The sequence below is a fragment of the Thalassophryne amazonica genome, chromosome 10, assembly GCF_902500255.1.
Source record: "Thalassophryne amazonica chromosome 10, fThaAma1.1, whole genome shotgun sequence".
In the NCBI taxonomy this organism is placed as follows: domain Eukaryota; kingdom Metazoa; phylum Chordata; class Actinopteri; order Batrachoidiformes; family Batrachoididae; genus Thalassophryne; species Thalassophryne amazonica.
In genome coordinates this window covers 62662778-62679835 of record NC_047112.1, presented here as the reverse complement: position 1 = coordinate 62679835, position 17058 = coordinate 62662778, and the positions used below count along the sequence as shown (strand labels likewise).

The following is a 17058-nucleotide window of genomic DNA, read 5'->3' as shown; positions in this document are numbered from 1 at the left end:
CAGCTCCCCACCCGCACCGTAAACAGTGCTGGTGGAGAGCAGCGCTATCTAGTACTCCTCCTAGGGACTCCAGGAAGGTCGGGTACTCTGCACTGCTGCTCGGCCCGTAGGCCGAGACAATGGTGAGAGACCTGTCCCCAACCCGAAGGCGTAGGGACGCGACCCTCTCGTTCACTGGAGTGAACTCCAACACATGGCGACTGAGCTGGGGAGCTCTCCACCTCTCCCTGTGGGCAACGCCAGAAAAATGAAGCGTCCAGCCCCTCTCCAGGAGTTGGGTACCAGAGCCCAAGCTGTGTGTGGAGGTGAGCCCGACTATCTCTAGTCGGTATCTCTCAACCTCCCGCACAAGCTCAGGCTCCTTCCCCCCTAGGGAGGTGACATTCCACGTCCCAACAACCAGGAGCTGTGAGCATGGACCAGGACACCGGGCCACCCGCCCTCGACCGCCACCCAATCCTCTCTGCACCCGACCCCCATGGCCCCCTCTGCAGGTGGTGAACTCACAGGAGGGCGGGCCCACGTTGCTCTTTCGGGCTGAGCCCGGTCGGGCCCCACGGGCTAAGACCCGACCACTAGGCGCTCGCGCATGAGCCCCAACCCCAGGCCTGACTCCAGGGTGGGGCCCCAGCTCCGCCATACCGGGCGACTTCTCGGTCCTTGATTTTTTACTGGTCATGGAGGTTCTGAACTGCCCTTAGTCTGACCCGTCACCTAGGACCTGTTTGCCTTGGGAGAATAGTACTTGCTTGGGATTGGATCATTTGCCATAAGAACCACCCAGGAAGAACCAAGATAACATTAATGCAAACTTTATATCTGCCTGTGAATGACGCAACCGACAGGCGTGAAAAAACTCACGCATGCACATGAAGGTTCAAGTTTGGCTGATGCAAGCGCACACGATTCAAATCCATATAGTTTTTGCAAAAAATAAAAAGGTCGGATAGTTTTCGAACAGACCTCGTATTTAGCGGTATTAATATTTGCGTTTACATTATGAATATGTACGTATATGTACGTTATGTATTAAAATAGCGGTATTTAATTTGGCGACCTTGTTTAACTTGCGAAATTCGCATAATAAATCCCACGCGAATATTTGCACCTTTACAGTATTTGCAACAAGAAGGAGAAGCTCCCTTTATTTCTCAGCTTATACATACAAACATGTTTTTACAAACCAGACAAGTGTAATTGTGCATCTACATGGGTATTTACAAGCCTACTAATCTGTTTGATATCAGAGGAGGATAGGGACCAGGGAGCAAAAATTCTCAACCCCCATGGGAAAAGTTTATCTAGCAGTTTCCCCTTTCATCACTTAAGGGATTACTCTGGCAGAGGAAATTGAAACTTGAGGGTGTGTGATAATAGCTGTGTAACAGTTAGTGCTTGTTGCTTATTATCAATGAAAAGAAAATACATAACGTTGATATCCAGATCAGAAAAAAATCAGCAGAAAAAAATCAGCAGAAACTCCGGGGGGGGGGGGGGGGGGGGTTGGGTCGGTTGAACCCCCTCTATATACGGGCATGAATCTGTCCAGGAATATCCAATCACACCAAATGATCAAGGTGCCTGTTTAACATTGGTGATGAATACACACTCTGAGTACCTTTCTAGTTTGAAACAGCAGAGGTGTTTTGTGTGATGTGCACAACATCATCTACACATGATGTCTACGCACACATGAGTAATAATTCTGTCAGATGATAATCACACAGAATAATCAACCCTCAAGAGCCCAATCAGACTGAGTGAAGTTCTTTTACTCAGCCTGCCCTCTCTTGTCATTGCTGGAGGACAGTGAAAGAAGGCAGCAGTTTATAAATGTCTAGACTGAAACTCAGCATGACTGCGGTATGGACCGAGCCCAGGGGGTGTGAGATGAAGATTTTGTGTGAACAGTGGTAATGATATGACATATGTTTATATTAAATCTTATTAATAAAACAGAAATTACACCACATCACGAGTCACTGCTGCTTATTATATGGCGGAAAACAGTGACATGTGATGATCATATTGCTGTAATATTAATTTTACTTGAGCCACTGGTCCTATGAAGCTTCAGAACCAGGTCTGTTCCTTCACTGGCTCCAGCCAACCACACATCCCCTCCCACAGTCTGCAAGGTTTTTTCATATGCAAATAGTCTGCATGGCTCTTTGTCTAACCGTATCTGGAGCCTCTTGAATGACACACACGGGGAAGTGGACATCTCGCCAGACTGATGTTGCATCTGTGTGCTTGTTTTCCTTGTGATAAGAATAAGAGGATACGATGTATGTTTTGTTTTTTTGGTGTTTTGTGAAGCCAGAGACATATATCACCTGCTCCCTCCACCCCTCTTTTTTGTCCAATCACTTATCCACCCTGATAACCCAATCTCCTCTGGGTCAATGTGCTGCCTCTTTTTGTTTTAGTCATCTTGTCTTCAGTAAATCTACAATTATCATACTGACTTATGATGTCACCACCGAGTCTTGTAACTGAAATTCAGAGCAGGAGTCATGGAAATGCAAGCCACCACTCAAATTCAGCTATTACACCATTATTTTTAAAGGAGTGGAATGAATCACATTTTCTGAAAATGCATCCATGAGGACATACAAAATTAACTCAAGATTTGTAGTCGAAATGCAAAAGGCAGTGAGTGAGTTGCACTGTACTGTGCTTACAAATGCCATAAATTAAATGTGTAAATGAAATCAGCACAAAATTCTCTGATGGATTGATTGTAACTGAAAGTTGATCAAAGAAGACAGATGAGTTTAAAGTCATAGCCGTAGGGCATAAAGAGCAGTTACTTACCCTCTGTCACAATCAGTGATGAGATGAAAACTGTGCAGGCAAGTAATTGGAAATTATGATAGCGATTTAAATCCATAATGGTGACAGGGAATCATCCTGCTGGCTGTTCAGAAGGCTTGTCATGTCTGGATCTGTGCTTCAGCCTGCAGCATCTCATCTGTTGTAAACTCCGGAGCCACTTAACGCACACTTCACCCAGACCGAGCACCATCAGGAGCCTCCAGCCATGAACACACGCACACGCACACGCACACGCACACACACACACACACACACACACACAGGGCAGAAAAAGGGGGAGAGGGAGTAAAAACACCCACAAAAGAAGGTTTTTGTTAAAAAGGTTTTAAATAATAACCCATGACAAATAAGTAATTTATTATTATTATCAATAATAATAATAATAATAATAATAATAACAACAACAAGAGCAATCTGAGATTTCTGACGTCCACCAAGGGTTGACAAGAACTCAAAATAAAAGATATGTGATTCACATTGTGACCCGGACTTTACCTGGATCCAGATTCCACAACACAATGCAATAATTGCATACTAATCTAGAATGGTCAGACTGATCAAGATGTTGCAATCTGCTATTAATTCACAAGCTGAAACAAAATAGTGTCTTCCGGATCTTCGTTTTACATTGTGATGTCATATCTCTCTGCAGCAGAACCTGCATATTGATCCGGATCACTCCCAACATCCAACACTAACAGGGTCTTCCTTTGTACAACAGCCACATGTGATTTAAACTTTGTCAAGATTCATCAAGCAGATTTCAGATGATCCTCGAAATGGTGAAAATTTAAGAAATGATCTAGAATCGGGATCTTGATCCCAAGCCATCCAAAATGGAGTCTTCCATGGCCTAATATCTATCTGTGGTGAAAATTTTGTCTAAATCTATGCAGTAGTTTTCACGTAATCCTTAAAACCTATAAAGTGAAATCCTGAGCCAGAATCAGGATCACCTCCAAAATTCAGTGGAGTCTTCCATGCCCTAATATCTATCTGTGGTGCAAATTTGGTGAGAATCCGTGAAGCAGTTTTGACATAATCCTACAAAGCCTATATATAGAGTGTAATCTTGATCCAGAAATCTTGATCCAGACAATGGATCACCTCCAAAATTTAATGGAGTCTTCCATGACCTATTATCTACCTGTGGTGAAAATTTTATCAAAATCCGTGCAGTAGTTTTGAAGTAATCCTGCTAAAAGACAGACAGACAAATAAATGCCAATGATTTTATCACGTCCTTGGCGGACGTAATAATACTTTATTTGTATTGCACCTTTTAAACTCCAATCGATGTGTTTAAAACAGTCATTACAATAGTACAACAGTTAGACATTACAATAATATTTCTTATCATCTCTATGCTGATGACTTCCACCTGTATTGTTCTTTTAAGGCTTCTGAGTTTCATAAATTGTCTAGTTTAAATGACTGCCTGGCTGAAATCAAGCAATGGTTTAATGATTGTTTTCTCCAGTTAAATTCAGACAAAACTAAAACATTGCCCCTCACAACAAGTTTCCTGAAATTAAGCGACATGCTAGCTTCTTAAGCTTCTTTGTTCAATCAAGTCTTAGAAATCTGAGTGTTGTGTTGGTGACAGATGAATGTCCCTTGCACACCATTCAAGACAGCTGGTTCAACATTGTATATATCATTTAAATAATATTTCAGAACTCAGACTATTGGTGTCAAAGGCTGAAATGGATTTAATTATTCATGCTTTTGTTTTTTCATGTTTGGACTACTGTAATGGTCTTTTGACTGAACAAATCAGCTTTGGAATGACTGAACTGTGCAGAATGCTGCTGCAAGACTTTAAATAGACACAAACAGAAGAGCATCACACCACTTTTGGTGTCTCTGCTGGCTGCCAGTAAATTATAGAATTAATTTTACAATTTTAGTTTTAACTTTTAGGGCAATACATGGACAAGATCCCCAATACATCGCCGAACTGCTGAAACCTTATTTTTCTTCCAGGGCCCTGAAGTCATCAGGTCAGAGGTTGCTGATGGTCCAGAACTCTCCTTTTAAAGCTTCAGGGGAATTGAACATTTCAAGAAGTCGCACTAAGACTCTGGAAAGGCCTACCTCCTACACTACACAGACTACATTGACTCATTTAAAAAGCAGCTGAATACAGTGAACAAGCTTTTCTTTCACCAAAACATCAAATCCAGGCTTACACCTTAGATGTACCTTATGGAAAATTGTAGCTGAACTTTTAGGTCTTATTTTTTAAGAAAATCCTCCTGTATACCACTTCATCATGAAGCTGTATAACTGGGGATACAAAATGCAAAACATGCGTTATGCACAATTTCTATAATCACAGCCAGAGAAGCCTATAACTTCACTCAGATTTTGACAACTATCTACTCCACACAGATTTACCATACAGTGACATACAGTTTGTATTTATTCATAACTGATGTAAATAAAGTCCAAGACATATTCAGTGACTTGGGAATGTTCATGTATCCATCCTGTGACTTGTCTGAAGAAAACTGGCAAAACTAAATATTTACAGGTATTATACCAAAGTGTTCCAAGTGGTTAATGCGCTTGGTTTCAGTTCGGAAGGTTCTGGGTTCAAATCCCACCCCTGCCACATTTCTCCATGTAATGTGGAGTTGCGTCAGGAAGGGCATCCGGCGTAAAACCTGTGCCAAATCAACATGCAGATCCACCTTGGATTTGCTGTGGCGACCCCGAGTGCAAACAAGGGAGCAGCCAAAGGGACTTACTATTATACCAAAGTGTTCCATTACTTATGCAACCCATCATCTTGCTTTTATATTTTTAATTAATTTATATAAACGTGTGCATGAGATATATATTTATATTCATGGATCATAATGGATTTTAGTCATTTTAATTACGAACAGCTTTCAGGGCACGAAAGAAGCGTTTCCCTGGCAACGCGACCAGGAAGTGGAAGCGCTAGGTGAGAGGGGCTGTGGAGTACGTCTCATTGCGTCAATATAATGAACTTACCGGCCAGGTGATTTGGTAATAGTTGAGCAGTTTAATTAAGACGGCGTCAGTGCAAAACCTCTTCTGCGAACGGAGTATGTACGCGCCGATGAGAGCCATCTCAGCTCCGGGTTCATCCAGGCCGCAGCACGCGCTGGACAGCAGAGGTTCAGGTTAGCTTTCATACTGCTCAGCTAACACGTTCACTCAAAATATGCTTCAGCGGTGTAAATACAGCATACAGCCACAGTTTTAGTCCTTTTGCTGTTTACTTTAGGATTACATTCACAGTACAGGTAAGTATGTTTTAGGTTTGGCGCTAGATGTCCCTGTTGAGTGCCTCTGTGCTCCCCTTCTTTTGCCAGACATCTCTTTAATGATTAAAGTTCAGAGTAATCCAGTTTGAACCCTCTCAGACAACTCTCGGGCCTTCATTATTGTGCATGGTACAACTACAAAGCCAAATAAATTAAGGTAGCATTTAAACAGAAGTGTATATAGATAGTATTATAAACATAAAATGCAACCAAATATATCAAAGAATGAATGTGTCTTTTATATGCAGTGGTTATTATACAAATAATGAATGTTTATGAGTTCAATGGTACGAATATTTCATGAGGTGAAAGCTGGAACATACCATTCAATGAGGCAAAGCCGAGTTGAATGGTATGTTCCAGCTTTCACCGAATTAAATATTCGTACCATTGAAAGAATGTAAAAACATTCATTATTTGGTTTATATAATGGCTAAATCACAGCTAGATCATTGTCATTTTACATTTTATTAATTTGTAAACAACAGAAAAGGGACTTACATTTTGCTGTTCCATTGTGACGTATAGTCCAGTGATGCTGTGTACTGACTTCGGACTTCCATAAAAAAAGTCTTTGTGTAGTTCCTCAGTCCAGCCAAAAATCACATCAGCATTTCATGTAAACCGGTCTTAATGCATCCAGACGGCTTACAGCGGAGTGGATTTTGTGTGTGTGTGTGTGTGTGTGGCGGCGTCAGTTAACTCAATCAAATCATCATGTCGCTGTCCCGCGCGCACACACGCAACCGGCTCGGTCGAGCTGTGTACCTCCTCAGTGCAGCATAAAAAAAGTCACGTCAGAATTGAGTCCAGGTTTTCTTTTTCTTCCTGCTAACAGACATCACAGTGGATTTGTTTTGTGTGTGTATCTTACAAGAATTAGCAGTCTCGGTTAGCTCAAATTATGTCTCAGGAGAGTCGTGTCCCCCGCGCGCACACACATGCAACCTGGTTGGCACTTGTGCATGCGTGAACAACAAAAATAAGACTGTATACGTCCTAAGTGCAGCAAAAAAAAAAAAAAATCACGTCAGAAATGAGTCCAGGTTTTGTTCTTTCTTCCTGCTAACAACCTCCAGGCAGCACAGTGGATTGGTTTTGTGTGTGCGAAATGGGGACTGATAATAATTAAATGGGGATAAAATGTTACGAAATGAAGCAGACTGACCCATTGCCTGAAGTTTCATCTCTTGAACGCCAGATGGTGCACCTGCCCCTACTACATGTACTGAGCGCATCTCACAAAAAACAAAAGCCAAACAATAAATAAAAGTACTTATTTGGAGCTGGTCTGGTTCATTCTGGTCCACTTTGTTACATTTTACCCCCATTTTGTAATTATCAGTGCCCATTTGGCCCCATTTCACTCCATTTTGTATTTTAGTATGGCCCGTCTCTCACTCCTCCCCAGCAGTCCTGTTGGAAGTGCCAGTTTTGGGCCCTTGGCTGCAATCGAGATCCAGTCCAGAATTGTTATTAATAATAATAAATTTTATTTAACGCACTTTACATTTACAAAAAATCTCAACGTGCTACAGCATAAAAATGAACAGAAACACATTAAAATTACACATTAAAAACCTTTCTAAATAAAAATGTTTTAAGCTGCTTTTTAAAAGACTCCACAGACTGTGGCGCTCTCAGGTGTTGGGGCAGGGTGTTCCAAAGTCGTGGGGCAGCTGCCTGAAAAGATCTGTCCCCCGTGGTGTGGAGCTTAGTCCGAGGTTGGCAGACGTGATTTGAGTCAGTGGACCGGAGGCGTCGGGTGGTGGTGTGTGGAGTGAGGAGCTCTGTCAGGTAGTCCGGGGTGTGGCCGTGGAGGCACTGGAAGATCAGCAGGTGGATCTTGCAATCAGCCCTCTGCTGGACCGGGAGCCAGTGGAGGGATTGAAGTATGGGGTGATGTGGTCATATTTGCACCTCCTCATCAGGACCCAGGCAGCACAGTTCTGGATGTGCTGGATCTTCTGCATGCTCCTGCCTGAGATCCCATTCCTAAACGCCAGTAGGGCCGGGCCCTAAGGTGGAAAAATTAGATTTTACAGAGACAGGGCTTGACATAGCCATTTGCCCGCTGGCCCAGCGCCGGTTTGGCCCACTTTTGGGCCACTACGGGCCAGTACAATTTATCAAATGATGACCCGCTCGGGCCGCTACAAAAATACGCAAAATTCTATTTATTTTTTCATATTTTGCGGCGGCAAAGTCGAATTTCTTCACATCTCTGTGTCATCAAACATCACCGAATCTGCCATGTTTGTTTTGGTCTCGCACCACGCCACGCTCCATGCTCCCGCAGAATCTTGCGCACATTGAAATGTATGTTGTCGATGCGTGGAGCGTGCGTTTGGCCATTTCCGTCACTGATCTTCGGCAGTGTTCGTTAGCATCTTTAAATATGCAGGAAGCTGCAGGAAACAAAGACAAATAAGACGCAAATCTAACAGAACGCTTTGTAATTCAAATTGAAATATGTTTAAACTACAACCACTCAAACCCGGACAACAACCAGGAAAGAGTTTTGCTAAATTAATTGGCCAGAAGAGAAAGCTTAGTGATGATGAGTTAAGGGAGAGAAATGGGCTATATGAAAGAAACAAGAGGAAGAGAGGTTTTGTCCTGACCTGGCCACAGAAATGGCCGTGGCTTGGTCATGACCAAAAGAAGAAAGAGATTTTCTGCCAAATCTGCAAGGCCTATCAGTCGTATGCTGACAAGTAAGTAAAGTATATGCTTGGTCCTGGTAGACCCTGGCTGTTTTGAAGCTAGTTTAAAACTCTCACCAGCTTGCCTTTGTGGAAACCCCATGGTGACAACATTAGCAGAGGAGTCACGCATAATTTTTTTTCAATTTTTAGATCTATAATTTCAATCCAGTCAAGGCATACGTTTTAGTTTTGATATGGACCTACATCTGTATTTCACATTTCTGACTGTGAGTTAGCCAACTCTGAGGGTTGCTAAAAAAATGCCCTCTGAATTTTATGGGAGTCACTTTATATTTTTTACACTTGAGAATCCCCTCTGGTAAATTCTATTTTTTTTTTTTTTTAACTTCATGGTCCATAGACTATTTTATGTTTTTTTTTCTGCATTGGTTTATATTATACAGGCAGTTTTATTTGCAGGATTTCAGGGTGGAATATCATGAACTCTCATGTACAAAACCATGGGCCAGTGCTCCAACACTGTGGGCCACTAACTTCTAAATTCTACTGGCCCTGTGAGCCAGTGGGGCAAATTGGTTTATGTCGAGCCCTGAGAGGTGGTGGATATGACGATCAATGAGAGGGTGGGGTCAAGCCTGACCCCGAGGTTCATTACATAGGAGGAGAAGGGGATGGAGTGGCCTAGAGAGCTGTAATGGGGGAAGAGTGGCGCTGATGTGGTGTGCCAACAAGGATGGTTTTTGTTTTGGTACTGTTTAGCTGTAGGAAATTTCCTGTCATCCACATCTTTATCTCCTCCAGGCAGGCTCTAAGTGTAGACAGCGCAGTTGTCGGGGATGAGGAGTCAGTTCGCAGGTAGAGCTGAGTGTCATCGGCATAGCAGTGGAAGGAAATCCCATGCTTGCCGATGATGTGACCCAGGCAGAGCATATAGATGGTAAATAAGGTGGGGCCAAGAACAGACCCCTGAGGAACACCACAGGTGACAGTGTGAAGGCCTCGACCTTGCATCCCCCAGGACCACATACTCAGCCCTACCCACAAGGAAGGATTGGAACCACTGAAGGACAGCTCCAGTCAGACCATGCTGCAATCGGTGGAGGAGGATCTGGTGGTCCACAGTGTCGAAAGCAGCAGTCAGATCTAACAGCACCAGGATGGATGGAAAGCCCTGGTCAGCCGCCACCAGCAGGTTGTTAGTGACTCTCACCAGGGCTGTCTCAGTGCTGTGCGCTGCACGAAAGCCAGACTGAAAATTTTCATAAAGTCCACAGGTTTGCAGATGTTGCTCCAGCTGGCTAGCCACAACCTTTTCCAACACCTTTGAAATAAAAGGCAGGATATGGGCCTGTAGTTTACCAAGGTGTTTGGGTCCAGACCGGGTTTTTTCAGGAGTGGTTTAATGAGGGCTGATTTTAGAGGTAATGGGATGAAACTAGAGTGAAGTGAGGAATTTATTACTGAAGTTATAAGAGGACTGATGGCAGAGATGTTTTGTTTTAACAGAGCAGTGGGGAGAGGGTCCAGCAGGCAAGTGGAGGATCCCATCTTGTGGATAGTGCACGCCACCTGCTCCATCAAGATTTCCTCAAACTCCACAAGGTTGTTTATAGGCTTGGGAATGTCAGCAGGGAGATTTTGGGTGAAATGGGCCAGAGAAGTGCAGATGTTATTGACTTTGGTAGCAAAAAATTAACTGAATTTATTGCAGTGTTCCTCTGAATCAAATGTGTTGGAAGGCACATTTGATTCCAAGAGGTGGTTTATTGTGGGAAAAAAAGACGTTTTGAGTCCCCAGGAGTTTTATTGAGGAGATTTGAGTAATATTGAGCTCGAGCTGTTTTTAGTGATTTTGCAAAGAGTTTTTGATGGTCACGGTATGCAATTTTATGAACAAACAGAGCAGATGTTACAGAGCAGCGCTCAAGAGCACAGCCAGCTGTTTTCAGCCTCTGTAGATCCTCCGTGTACCGGGGGTGGATTGTTAGAAGGTGACGGTTCTGGTCTTCATGGGAACATGCTTGTCCAGAATACCACGAAGTCTAGTATTGTACACATCAGAGATTGAAGTTACATTGATGGGGATATTCTATAAATCTTCCATCAAGGAAACAGGATCAGTTTTGTTTATATTGCAAAAATTGATTTTATGTTTTGGTTTAGAGTATGGGGCAGAGAATGGTATATCCAGTGCAATGACGTTATGATATGTTCTCAGTCAACTTACAAAAATAGTCAAATAGTTCAAAAGCAATGATGATGTAGTCCATAGCTGATGGCGTGCATTGACTTCTTTGTGTACAGACTGCTGTCTGCTTTCCTCAGTCCAAAAAAAAATCGTGACAGAAATTTGTCAAGCTCTTCATGCGACAGCGCTTCTAGCTAGAGATGCCCCAGCGAATACTGCAAATGCCTCCAGATGGCTTGTGACATATTGGATTTGTCTTTTTAGTGTTAGAAGAATGAGCACCACCAATGAGCTCATTCAAATCGTCATTTGTCTCCATAACAAACCCCACCATATTTGTCTTTAAACTAAGTACCATTGCTGTGTCAAAGGTTGCAAGAGTGCTAGTGTGAGCACGCAGTCTGTCAGTGCTTGATTGCTGCGTGCACACAAACGCAATATGTCGTGTTTTTACATTAGGGTGCTGTGGTGCTAAACGTATGCATGGAAAAATGCAACAAAATTGCAAATGGAACAAATGATAAATATCGCGTGACACACAAACCACCAGTCAAATGACAAGGATCTATTTAGCTGTTATATAAAGAGTGATATGTGGGCAGGGGTTGTAGCCAAGTGGTTAGTGCACTAAATTTCAATGCAGAAGGTTCCCAGTTCAAAACCCCACTCCTGCCACATTTCTCCATGTAACGTGGAGTTGCATCAGGAACGGCATCCAGCATAAAACATGTGCCAAATCAACATGCAGATCCACCTCAGATTTGCTGTGGCGACCCTGAGTGAGCAGCAGAAGGGACTTTTCTTTTATAAGGAGTGATATGCAGTCGCCGATGACTGGACGTCTCAGGTACTCCGTTTCTGACATCCTTTTGAACCGCTGGAATGATTTTGTTTCAAACCAATTCTTACTTAAGGAGACCTAGATGAGATGTAGTGGTTGTATTTTGAAGGAACATCAGATATGATGTATTATGGCCTCGTGGCATGTTTCTCCGAACAGGATTCAGTGTGCAGGTGCGCCACTGCTGAGGACTCCTGCAGCTGGGAAAGGCCAAGCCGATGCCATGTATTACCCAACAGTGCACATACACTCAACAGAAATATAAACGCAACACTTTTGGTTTTGCTCCCATTTTGTATGCGATGAACTCAAAGATCTAAAACTTTTTCCACATACACAATATCACCATTTCCCTCAAATATTGTTCACAAACCAATCTAAATCTGTGATAGTGAGCACTTCTCCTTTGCTGAGATAATCCATCCCACCTCACAGGTGTGCCATACCAAGATGCTGATTAGACACCATGATTAGTGCACAGGTGTGCCTTAGACTGCCCACAATAAAAGGCCACTCTGAAAGGTGCAGTTTTGTTTTATTGGGGGGGGATACCGGTCAGTATCTGGTGTGACCACCATTTGCCTCATGCAGTGCAACACATCTCCTTCGCATAGAGTTGATCAGGTTGTCAATTGTGGCCTGTGGAATGTTGGTCCACTCCTCTTCAATGGCTGTGCGAAGTTGCTGGATATTGGCAGGAACTGGTACACGCTGTCGTATACGCCGGTCCAGAGCATCCCAAACATGCTCAATGGGTGACATGTCCGGTGAGTATGCTGGCCATGCAAGAACTGGAACATTTTCAGCTTCCAAGAATTGTGTACAGATCCTTGCAACATGGGGCCGTGCATTATCCTGCTGCAACATGAGGTGATGTTCTTGGATTTGTGGCACAACAATGGGCCTCAGGATCTCGTGACGGTATCTCTGTGCATTCAGAATGCCATCAATAAAATGCACCTGTGTTCTTCGTCCATAACAGACGCCTGCCCATACCATAACCCCACCGCCACCATGGGCCACTCGATCCACAACATTGACATCAGAAAACCGCTCACCCACACAACGCCACACACGCTGTCTGCCATCTGCCCTGAACAGTGTGAACCGGGATTCATCCATGAAGAGAACACCTCTCCAACGTGCCAAACGCCAGCGAATGTGAGCATTTGCCCACTCAAGTCGGTTACGATGACGAACTGGAGTCAGGTCAAGACCCCGATGAGGATGACGAGCATGCAGATGAGCTTCCCTGAGACGGTTTCTGACAGTTTGTGCAGAAATTCTTTGGTTATGCAAACCGATTGTTTCAGCAGCTGTCCGAGTGGCTGGTCTCAGACGATCTTGGAGGTGAACATGCTGGATGTGGAGGTCCTGGGCTGGTGTGGTTACACGTGGTCTGCGGTTGTGAGGCTGGTTGGATGTACTGCCAAATTCTCTGAAACGCCTTTGGACGTGGCTTATGGTAGAGAAATTAACATTCAATACACGAGCAACAGCTCTGGTTGACATTCCTGCTGTCAGCATGCCAATTGCACGCTCCCTCAAATCTTGTGACATCTGTGGCATTGTGCTGTGTGATAAAACTGCACCTTTCAGAGTGGCCTTTTATTGTGGACAGTCTAAGGCACACCTGTGCACTAATCATGGTGTCTAATCAGCATCTTGATATGGCACACCTGTGAGGTGGGATGGATTATCTCAGCAAAGGAGAAGTGCTCACTATCACAGATTTAGACTGGTTTGTGAACAATATTTGAAGGAAATGGTGATATTGTGTATATGGAAAAAGTTTTAGATCTTTGAGTTCATCTCATACAAAATGGGAGCAAAACCAAAAGTGTTGCATTTATATTTTTGTTGAGTGTAGATTTGTATTTTCAGGAGGTAGGGATGGAGCGGCTGTCTGTCTGGGTGGCTGGCATGAAAGACGAAGGGCTGTTTTACAGTGTGGAGAATACCGGATATGTGGTTTCAGAACATGGTCCCATACGTGATTAAAATAAATATAGTTCATGGCAAAAATTTGAATGCAAGGTTGAACATATTTGTTGGAATTTATGGTTATGATTTACTGGAAAATTAATCAAATGATCATCAACAAATATACAAAAATCAATGGACTAATAAAAATCATTAGATTAATTGATTATCTGAAAATAAAATAATTGATGGATTAATCGGCTCCAGTAATTAGTTGTAACCCTAGTCTTGTTTTACGTTTATGCCTGTTTTGCTTCAGTCGTGGGCTGTATATTTGATTTGCATACATTCTGGTTGTCTTAGACTTTACTTGTATTTCTCTTAGTGACTGAGATTGCTGATCTAAATTTTTTTGTCCCAGCAGAGAGCAGAAAGACTTTTGTTCCACTTTATGACCACAACTGTTTCATCCCAGATGAAGTGCTGGCTAGCCTCTCCTCTACGGTTGGCAGCAGTAACACAGTGGGGCAGACTGCACACCTTCGCAATTGCAAGGTGTGCTGTTACCTCTCTCTCTGTCTCTGTGTGTGGAGCCATGTATGCCTCAAAACAAGGATTTTAACTGGCATTTTAAAGAAACATATTTGCCTATCACCATTTGTGTCTATAGAATGATATAGTGGGCTTAATGTAATCATTTATCACATAAGGCTGAAAGTATTTGCATTGGTAATCCCAATACTACCCATTGAAGTAATCTTGACAACATTTCAAACATTGGGAAACATTTGGGAAACGTGTTAAACTTTGTCAGTCACCTTTCTGTGGCTAAAATCATTTGTCACCAGTGTTTTGTTGCACTGACTTTGTGTTCTAAAGGGTGCTGGAATCAGACGACCAGATGCTGTTTGGCATCACTCACATGGACGCAGGAAATACAAATACTTCCTGGAGCAGCCTACATCCATGACTGGAGCTGGCAGGTACTAGATATCTGTTTTGTAAGTAGAATATCATTTAAGGTATCTGTAATGACATGATGCAGAGTCACCCCGTGCTGTTTTCCGAGTGGAGTTGTTTATTGAAAGACAGTTTGTAGCAAATACTTAGGCCTCGCAACAGGGGACCAATAAAATGTAACGAATTTACATTAATTTAATTATTTGGAATGAACGGTACCTCACACACGAACTATAAAGATGTAAGCAAATTGGTCAATTCTAGATCGGGTCACACCGGCGCACCATAAGAATGTAGTGAATAAGCAGTTAAACTCCCAAATTGAATTAGATTGGACTAGGCCCCATCTGATGAGTCACCAAAATAATTAACAATTTAGGGTTTAATACTTATTATTTAATTATTACTCAGGGCACCACCTATTTGAAGCGTAGGTACTTTAATTTAAACATTCATTAATTTATTAGACTCAGTTTAATTGATCAGTCTCAATTGAATTTATCAGTCTCTGATCTGAAAGTCTGAATTCTACAATACGATTAACCAAAGGCTTCTGAACATAAAATGAACCACAGCAGAAATATTTACAATTTATTTATAAGTATACAAGAAATGAATAGTTTACTGGCATTTTTGTGGACAGTGATTAAATAAGTTCATTCATGGAAAACAATTTTCTTATTCACTCATGAGATGTTGGAAGAGAGGGAGAGATAGCGCTTAAGACTTTAAGTAAATAAATCTGATTAGAATTTAGAGATGAAATTTGAAGCCAATTATTAAGGAAAATCTTAAACAAATATATGAATATGCTTAAAAGGAAGCCACTTTGTATCCATTGACAGCAAACCCTTTTCCTGAAACCTTTAACTGGGTCACTTAGCTGGCACGTTGAAGAAGTGGTTCGGAGGGATCCGTCTGTCCGTCCCTCCATCGTGCTCACTTGGGTCAAGGGGTTAACTCAGCGGTCTCCCCAGGCGATCCCAAAGGCTTGTGGCTGGCTTTACCGACAGGTTGGCTGAAGGTTTGAAATCAGCCCCGTTGTCAGCTTGCAGGAACCCAGAGGTGGAAGGTGTTTGTTGAAAATGGTTTCTGGTAGCTTTTAAAAAGTTTGTTGGAGCCAGATTAAAAGTCTTTGTGAATTTAGGAAAAGTGAAAACTTTAAAAATGTTGGAAAATTTCAAAAGGGAAAAGTCGCTTTCCTGTAATTTCGCTATTATTTTGAAAAGTTCAGCTCGGAAGTTCTCTTAAAAATTCAAAAGACTTCACGCACCTTAAAGCGTCAGGTTAAAACTTTAAGTTTTTCGAAGAATAAAGGATGAATGAATGAAGCCACGTGGTAGCTTTAGCTATCTTAGGTTATCTTAGCATGGGGTCTTGTTGACCCAAAAATAAAAATCAAGCATTTAAGAAAGGAAGAGAGAAGAGGAAGCTGGAAGAGTCAAAATAGAAGAACAAGAGAAGGGGCGAGCAGCACTCTGTACTTACTTTTTAAGGGGGACTGACGTCACCAAACTCCGCCCATTTAGGATGTGTAATCTCACAGAATACTTCTTGCGTTCACTGGGCAGACCCAAATGATTCAATTATTTAAACACATTAACTATTTTGGTATAATATTGTTCTAAGACACTCGAATGGATACACATTATTAACCCCTTAACGCCCAAATTTATATAGCTGTATATAAAAAAATGTTTTGTGTGTGTTTTTGCCTTTAAGTAGATGGTAAATAATGTTGAGATTATTAATTTCACTTTTGCACAAAAACTAGATAGTAATATTAGGTATTCTGGTAATGACTTTATGTTATAATGTTATAATAATAATGATGGTATGTTGCAAATTTGCGACAACGGGCATACAGGTCAGTTTGGTAAATTGCATATTTGAGTCAGAGAATGTAGCATAAATGCGACAATGGGCGTTAAGGGGTTAATCGTCACTTAAACACATCCTTTGGATAACAGAATATTTCACTATCAACATATTGATAATGCAGAAAGATCACACTTAAACACACATCAGTTGCAATGGACACATGTCAATAAAATGGAATGATTATATGCACAGCATTTCGTTTGATTAATCAATACAAACATCATTAGAAGTCTTTATATATGAATAAAAGAAATACTGATGCAATTCTTTTATTTTAAAAGAATGTCTTTCTTCACTTAGACCTAAAAATAATAGCTGTTATCAAGACAAAGTTTTATGGCCACGTGTTACCATGGGGAAGGTCCTCTGGCAGTGTGGAGAGGTTCTGGCCTTGGGTGAAGTCATAAAATCTGGGTTCTCCTGGCCTGGAGAAACTCTGATTCTGATGTGAAGCCATTA

The 17058-nt window shown here is 42.1% G+C and overlaps 2 protein-coding genes across 3 annotated transcripts in view; one reads left to right on the top strand and one right to left on the bottom strand.

Moving 5' to 3' along the window:
• crb1 (crumbs cell polarity complex component 1) overlaps positions 1-3077 on the bottom strand; it is a 114036-nt gene extending 110959 nt beyond the window's left edge. Inside the window, 1 exon segment of the mRNA XM_034180113.1 lies at positions 2818-3077. Within this exon segment, the coding sequence (XP_034036004.1) occupies positions 2818-3028 (211 nt within the window). The 5' untranslated portion in view covers positions 3029-3077.
• Positions 3078-5755: 2678 nt separating this feature from the next.
• The window catches only part of axdnd1 (axonemal dynein light chain domain containing 1), a 67775-nt gene continuing 56472 nt past the window's right edge, over positions 5756-17058 (top strand). Inside the window, exons 1-3 of one of the 2 annotated variants that reach the window (XM_034180111.1) lie at positions 5756-5993; positions 14180-14313; positions 14638-14741. In XM_034180111.1, coding sequence (XP_034036002.1) covers positions 5918-5993; positions 14180-14313; positions 14638-14741 — 314 coding nt within the window. In that variant the 5' untranslated portion in view covers positions 5756-5917. The remainder of the gene's footprint in view (positions 5994-14179; positions 14314-14637; positions 14742-17058) is intronic. The other variant, XM_034180112.1, reaches the window with a different exon arrangement.